The sequence below is a fragment of the Trichophyton verrucosum genome, assembly GCF_000151505.1.
Source record: "Trichophyton verrucosum HKI 0517 chromosome Unknown contig00029_1.f1.exp, whole genome shotgun sequence".
NCBI classification, from domain to species: Eukaryota; Fungi; Ascomycota; class Eurotiomycetes; order Onygenales; family Arthrodermataceae; genus Trichophyton; species Trichophyton verrucosum.
This window is the reverse complement of record NW_003315617.1, coordinates 98,117-105,433: the sequence shown is the minus strand read 5'-3', so window position 1 is coordinate 105,433 and position 7,317 is coordinate 98,117. Positions and strand designations below refer to the sequence as shown.

Sequence of the window (7,317 nt, the reverse complement as noted above, 5' to 3'; positions counted from 1 at the left end):
AGACGACTTTAGAAGAAAAAAAAAAGTTGACGGAAAAAAAATCTTCAACTTCATCTTTCACACACACACAAAACCACCAACTACACCAGCAACCAGCAACAACTAACACAGATAGTAATTATCTGTCGACAGCAAAAGAGAAGACACTCACCACTAGAAATCCAGACGGTGCTTTCAAGAGAGCACCAGGTTTCTAGTCTTCTATCTTAATACTCAGCTTCCACGCCGGCGCCTCGTCGTCCTTTTCGACCCCTCCGAACTTGACCACAGACTCTCACGTCGTGGTCATTCTATTCCTATAACCGCAATCATGGCTGACAAGGGACTTGAGGAGATTCCTGATGGTAAGACGGACCGAGAGATGTCTTCTTTTCCCTCTTCACTGCGGCTTCACGCCTGGTTTGGCTCTGGTTGCGACGGGGGGAGGGGGGCTGTGGCGAGCCTCCAGCAACGGAGCCGTGCAGCGCAGTGAAAATTTCACCCATCAAGGATTACGCATTGCTGACTCGCGACTACAGGCCAGATCGAGTCCAACTATGACGAAGTCACAGATTCGTTCGATGCTATGAACCTCAACAGCGAGTTGCTTCGAGGTATGTGGTGACAATCCATCCCGACTCGTGCCCGCGCGGGGGAGGGGAGATGAGCGAGGCAGCGAGTGAGCCGCATCAAACTGACTCACGAAACCTCCAGGTGTCTATGCATACGGTTTCGAGCGCCCGTCTGCTATCCAGCAGCGTGCTATCATGCCAGTCATCAAGGGTACGTTTTCCACCACCAGCTCGCATAGCTGTTCCCGCGTGTTGTGCCGTCCGCTAATGCGCCCTTATATAGGCTCCGACGTCATTGCCCAGGCCCAGTCCGGTACTGGAAAGACTGCTACTTTCTCTATCTCGGCCCTGCAGAAGGTCGACACCAACCTCAAGGCTTGCCAGGCCCTTATCCTCGCTCCCACCCGTGAGTTGGCCCAGCAGATCCAGAAGGTCGTCGTCGCCATTGGTGACTTCATGAACGTCGACTGCCATGCCTGTATCGGTGGAACCAACGTCCGTGAGGACATGAAGGCCCTCCAGGACGGCCCCCAGGTCGTCGTTGGTACCCCCGGCCGTGTCCACGACATGATCCAGCGCCGTGTCCTCAAGACCGACCACATCAAGATGTTCGTCCTCGACGAGGCCGACGAGATGCTTTCTGTTAGTTACCCTAGTTATCTAAGCTTGAGAGTGTTTTCTTTTAATTGCTAACGCATGTGATAGCGTGGTTTCACCGAGCAAATCTACGACATCTTCCAATTCCTGCCCCAGTCCACCCAGGTCGTCCTTCTCTCGGCTACCATGCCCCCAGACGTCCTGGAGGTCACCACCAAGTTCATGCGTGACCCCGTCCGCATCTTGGTCAAGAAGGCCGAACTTACCCTTGAAGGTATCAAGCAGTTCTACATTGCTGTTGAGAAGGAAGAGTGGAAGCTCGACACCCTCTCCGATCTCTACGAGACCGTTACCATCACCCAGGCTGTCATCTTCTGCAACACCCGCCGGAAGGTCGACTGGCTTACCGACAAGCTCCAGGCCCGTGATTTCACCGTCTCCGCCATGCACGGAGACATGGAGCAGGCCCAGCGTGATGTCATCATGAAGGAGTTCCGCTCCGGTTCTTCTCGTGTCCTCATTGCCACCGATCTCCTTGCCCGTGGTATCGACGTTCAGCAGGTCTCCTTGGTTATCAACTACGACCTGCCTGCTAACCGTGAGAACTACATCCATCGTATTGGTCGTGGTGGTCGTTTCGGCCGAAAGGGTGTTGCCATCAACTTCGTCACTGCTGATGATGTCCGCATGATGAGAGAGATCGAGCAGTTCTACAGCACCCAGATTGAGGAGATGCCCATGAACGTTGCTGGTAAGCTATTTCCTTCCAATTCCATGCGACGCAGACAGAGGAAAAAGACTAACAATTATCTTTCTAGATCTTATCTAATCACATCTCTTTTTTTCACTTTCGGCATACCCACCCCTTTCCAGAACTCCTTTTTTCTTTCATCTTTAGAGTCAATCATGCCCTTCCCTTACGGTATCTCCGACGAATGATGTCACTGTTTCTTGACGGCCTTTTGAATCTGAATGACGGGTACTACTGGCAGTCATGTTGTTCAGTACAAAAGTTTCATTGCTTCTCAAAAAATCTTTTCTTCATGGCTTGATGATTCCTTTTCGAAGGCTTTCGACATGAGAGGTGTGGCGGAATAGGTCTGTTAATGTATGCCGATCCAACTCCTTTGTCTCGAGGGCGTCGCCCGTGTCTCATTTGTGTGCTATCCTTTCAAAATGCCAGTTTTTTCCTTTTTTTTTTTTGTCCATGTATCTGATATTCCTCCAGTTTGTTTCTCCTTGCATCGACATGCTATTCCTCCCCGATAAATTTTCTGGGAGGAATACAAGCCTGCGAGGAGAATCTCTCTACTATTTCCCTTCATCTCTTACTTCTTTCCTACCCATGGCGCTACCCTGATTGATTCCGGCAAATAGGGGTTTTCACTACACGAGCAAAAGGCACCAGGCATGAAGCTGCAGGCCATACAAAATGTTTTCCTGGCTAATGACAGAAGAGACCGAAGAAAAAAAGGAGAGAAGAGGGGGCCTGAAATTGCTTAAGATGATGATTTATGTGGTTATCTTACGGTGTCTTGGTTTCTTTTGCTTGCTGATTCCCCCTTTTTGCCCAACCGAGTCGATACTGCATGTTTGTGCGTTCTGCTATAGATAGAGCTAAAAATGGGAGTTGACTTATCTTCTCTTTCATCTATTATTCGCACTGAGATACCTGTACCCTTGTTTCGTGGCTTCTAGCACTGCTGCACGTAAAACGGTGGTTGATGTCTTGAGGTTCTCATATGGGTGGAGTTTCATAGGTACTTAGATACCTACAACTCACACTCTCTACTTTTCTCCATCCGCTTCACCATAGATGCCAATAAGCTCCCATACCATCAACAATGTCATCTCAAGGCCGACAGCCGAGTTCCCTAGCACCAGTTATCCAGTCAAAACAATCTCCGAAGAACCCAAACGTTTCTTCCCCGGCCTCCCTCCTCTGGGCCCATCAGCTTCACCGTGAACAAAACGCACTCTCCACCCAGATATTAGAACTAGAATCATCACTGAAGTCTTCCATCGCGGTAATCAATGACTCGGTTCTGGCTAAACTAGACGCGTTCACAGGGCAAATTAACCATCTGAGGACCGAGATTGAGCAATTGAGACGTGATAGAGCTGCAGAGGCTGAAAAGGTGGTGAGGTCAGTAGAGGATAGGCTGAGCGAAAAGCTCGGTATTATTGATGAGAGGTTGAGCACCGCTTTCGCCAGAGACTATGAGATGACGAGTGAGATGGTTCGGGAGGAAATTGGGAGGCTTAGGGATGAGATTGTTGAAGCTTTCAAGGTGGCTGTTGCTGGTAAGTTGTTGGTTGAAATGGTATCATATAGAATATGCCTGACTCGGTATAGAATCAAGACAGCAGCAGCAGCAGCAGCAGGTTGATATCTTGCAACCGAGACAGAGATCATTGTCACCGGTTTTACAGGAAGAAGCATGCCTAAATCCTGAAACAGAGCAGTCTACATTGGTAGAGCCAAACCCTCTGCCTCAGCGTGAAACACAACCGGTCATTGTTTGGCAGGACGATGTACAGCCACTATCAACGCTCCCCTGTACCTCGATAGAAAAACCACTGGTGCAGCCCAGGAACGCAGTGAATATCGATATTGACACAAGAGGTACTGACCGCCTAGTACACACAGGAAATGATACCCATCCGGACCCTCCTGAGTTAATTATGCAGGGGCCGATTCTTCTATCAGACTTTCTTGAGCTGGGCCCGGCATATATAACCTTGGGGTATGATGAGAGCCAGGTAGCAATGGCTCTGTGGAAAGGGTTAAACGATCCGCTCCTGCGAAGGCTGGTGGCCAAAGAAATGCCTGAAAAGTACGACCGTTGGACATGCACCAAGTTCGGGGAAGTGGTCAGACGACTAGACAGACACAAAGATGGTATAGATAAAGAAGCAGAAATGATAGCGGTAAAGCCGACGGAGGGAAGGAAGAAAAAGAGACGGCGAGTAATTTCGGTTGTTTGGCCGACAGATGAAGAAAGCGGTTAGCAAGCTGCTGGGACGTAGGATGAAACATGTCTGGTAGTCTATCCCAATTTTCCCTGAAGATGATAAGTAGTTATGAGACAAATGACAATATATACAAATAGATCAAACCTTCATGTCAAATAGAAGACGAGGACGTTGCGAGTAACAATATCTCTAATCAGTTCTCCGCAAACTCATATCTTCCTTCTCGGTCCTTGACCATGACCTTGAGCCGCCCTTCTTCGATCTCCTTCCCGTCAACTCTGATACCAGCCGTCATGACCTGGCCGTTAGTCACTTCCCCTACACCCTTGGGCGTACCGGTCAGGACCAAGTCGCCAGGATCCAAGGTCATCACACGTGAGATATCAGCAAGTTGGCGCGGGATCTTATATATCATCAGCCCCGTGTTATCCAGTTGTTTCGACACACCATCAACTTCAAGATGGAGAGTAGCATTATGCGGGTCCGGAATGGCTGATTTGGAGATAAGTGAGCTGATGGGCGAGAAGGTATCGAAGCCCTTTGCGATTGACCACGGCAGGCCGGCGCGTTTGGCTGAATCCTGCACATTTCGAGCAGTCATATCAATTGCAACGACATATCCTATTGACAATGGAAGCCAAGGTGAGTAACTCGTGCCAGCATGTTTGTTTGGTGCATTGTATAGTTATAGCTTGCCTGCAATAGAGTCTAAAGCGCCTTTGACATCTTTTGGGTCATGGTCTCGCAGTCTGGAGCCCATGATCAGGCCTAGCTCAACTTCATAATGGAGTTTGACGCCCTTGGGACGAAGGACGGGACCGGCCCCTGGTATGAGGAGAGACGAAGGAGGCTTGAGGAAGAAGAATGGCTGCTTCGGCTTGGAGTTGTTCAATTCGGCGATGTGGTCACTGGCAAGGAATTAGTTAACTGGTTAGCAGTTTGGCCAAAGAAGAAGGGAGATAAAGCAACATACGCATAATTCCGGCCTATGCAGACGATCTTCCTGCAGTTTGCCCTGATAGAAGCCATGGCTGGTCTAATGGCCTTCTCGTTCACTCCTTGAAGCTGCGGAGAGCCAATTGCCGAGGCGAGGCCAAGTTTCCATGGGGCTTCCACTGGACATGCCGGGCAACAAGTTGATCCGCTGGCAGCTAGGTTGCAGCTCGGAGCCTGTTTAATTGAGAAGCACAGCTAAAGAGCAAAAGAACATTCTAAATACGATATCAAATACCAGAATCAGGCGACAGATGCAGGTTGCCGGAGTCCTTTCTGACCTCGCGTCACTGCGAGCTTGCGTATGTGGTCGTCTGTGACTTTTTGTTAACTATCTGGCGGATGCTAACAGGTGCATAGGATCACGCAGATGCGCTCGCTTTGGTCAACACCCATAAAGTCGAGCAGACTCATGGCCGGTCTCAGAACCAGGACGTTCAGAGAGCGACAGAGCTCATTGAACTGCATAGAAACATGAAGGAGCATCACATCTACCAGAATGGTGGAGTAGACGCTGCGCTTCAACAGGCCCGGATGGACGTGGATGCCGTGTTGGCGAAGCTGGGACGATCCTGATGCACAGGATTTCTTCGCGGGAAACACTCTTTACAAATGATGCGTGGCAGTTATCAGTGAAGCCATTTGCTTGAGGATATACCTGTCGCGGTGAGGATTTGATAAGTTGACTTTATTAATCTAGTCATGCATTCAGCTGTCAAAAGTGGTATGGCTGAAATATTGGCATATCGGGCATTAAAGGCTATTTTGTATAGAAATAAACGCAGTGGACTCCAGTATGACTTTGTTATCTATAACGCTGGCATTAAAAACTGATAGTACCCAAGTCCATCGGCTCATGACTATGTCTCAATAGACATAAGCCACTTCTGGGGACATTGCCTGGCGCTGTTTCTTGTTTTTAAGCATCCTATAAGAGAAATACACCCCGGCAACCGTTGCGAGGAAGCCGAGTATACCGACAACGATGCCTGCAATATCTCCGCTTCGTAGTTTATCTTCGTCTTTTGCAGGTGGGTTTATGCTATTGGGTGAGTTGGATCCCGACGTCGGCTCAGTAGAGGGAGTAACGGACAGAGAGCTCCGTTTACTGGTGCCGGTGGATGGTTGTGTCTCCCATGAAGAGGAGCGAACTGGCACAGTGTGGGTCTGTGTTGGGGTTTCTGATAGTATAACAATCAGTTACTCGGGACTTGAAACGGATCGGGGGAAGAATATGCAAATTCAGATATATAAACACAATACTTTCGGTCGTTGTCTGTCTGGATGAGCTTGAAGATGGGGTTGCGCCACCGCTTGGGTATCCGGCATTGGCACAGTATCCCGTGTAGATATTGATAGCATGAGTTAGGTCTATGGTATTACTCTCGCAGTATTTGTTCACACACGATGACAAGAAAGACGTAGCTGATGCCTGCAAGTCCAGGCGACAGAAACAGTCATCCATAAGGGGAGGATGACAGCCTAGCTCGGAGCCAATCCGGTTGCTACCGAGTGAGCCCTCGAAACACAAGTTCTGAGAACACTCTCGCTGACTGCCATATCCCTCTGCCTGATCGATAGACACACGACCGTTCGCCAGGACCAATGCACCAAATAGCTGGGAAGCCAGGAGATGGTATAGACCTTGTTTGAGCATTCTGGGTTGACAAAGAAGAGAGGAATCGCCGGTTGGGGAAATCTAGTCTGACAAAATGAATGAACGAACTGCAGATAAACACAGATATATGAAGACGAAAAGAACAGGGAACTGGATTAAATATGGCTCAATTGCTGGGTGCGCTCTCTGTCAGTCAGTACAGCACCTATATTCTTGGTATATCCAGCCGCCACTACACACATGCAACTCGTATATATCCAGGGGTTAGCAAGTCGCAACTGCGGACAAAATTCCGGCATGCATTCCACGGAGGACTGCCAGGGAGAGTATTTCGACGTGGCTTTGGCCTTGTATGGCAAAAGGGCCACTTAGGGGTATCATTCATCATGCCGTACAGTCGGCATACGGGGTTCTGTGTAGAAGCACAACCATGTCGGGCATGAAGTTGGACGCCTTCGTTTTGTATATCTATCAGTCTTCTAGCAAGGGTTTCCCAGACAAACAGTGACCCGACTAGGCCAGACTAGGAATGCTGCGGTCCAAGATATGCAGTGCGCACGGCAAAGAGCAATATCACGGCTT

The 7,317-nt window shown here is 49.2% G+C and overlaps 4 protein-coding genes across 4 annotated transcripts; 2 read left to right on the top strand and 2 right to left on the bottom strand.

The window, feature by feature from the left end:
* Positions 1 to 310: 310 nt before the first annotated feature.
* Positions 311 to 2,087, top strand: TRV_00401 (uncharacterized protein; the record flags this gene model as incomplete). Its single annotated transcript, XM_003025415.1, has 5 exons — positions 311 to 344; positions 519 to 593; positions 694 to 762; positions 835 to 1,193; positions 1,257 to 2,087. 5 exons carry the CDS (start codon positions 311 to 313, stop codon positions 2,085 to 2,087), a joined length of 1,368 nt encoding a protein of 455 aa, XP_003025461.1.
* A 905-nt stretch (positions 2,088 to 2,992) lies between these two features.
* Positions 2,993 to 4,160, top strand: TRV_00400 (uncharacterized protein; the record flags this gene model as incomplete). Its single annotated transcript, XM_003025414.1, has 2 exons — positions 2,993 to 3,452; positions 3,505 to 4,160. 2 exons carry the CDS (start codon positions 2,993 to 2,995, stop codon positions 4,158 to 4,160), a joined length of 1,116 nt encoding a protein of 371 aa, XP_003025460.1.
* A 157-nt stretch (positions 4,161 to 4,317) lies between these two features.
* TRV_00399 (uncharacterized protein) lies at positions 4,318 to 5,603 on the bottom strand (the record flags this gene model as incomplete). The annotated part of the gene is made up of 4 exons (XM_003025413.1): positions 4,318 to 4,745; positions 4,821 to 5,032; positions 5,098 to 5,275; positions 5,468 to 5,603. 4 exons carry the CDS (start codon positions 5,601 to 5,603, stop codon positions 4,318 to 4,320), a joined length of 954 nt encoding a protein of 317 aa, XP_003025459.1.
* A 381-nt stretch (positions 5,604 to 5,984) lies between these two features.
* Positions 5,985 to 6,774, bottom strand: TRV_00398 (uncharacterized protein; the record flags this gene model as incomplete). Its single annotated transcript, XM_003025412.1, has 2 exons — positions 5,985 to 6,159; positions 6,227 to 6,774. The coding sequence occupies 2 exons, from the start codon at positions 6,772 to 6,774 to the stop codon at positions 5,985 to 5,987; spliced, it is 723 nt and encodes a 240-aa protein (XP_003025458.1).
* Positions 6,775 to 7,317: the final 543 nt, after the last annotated feature.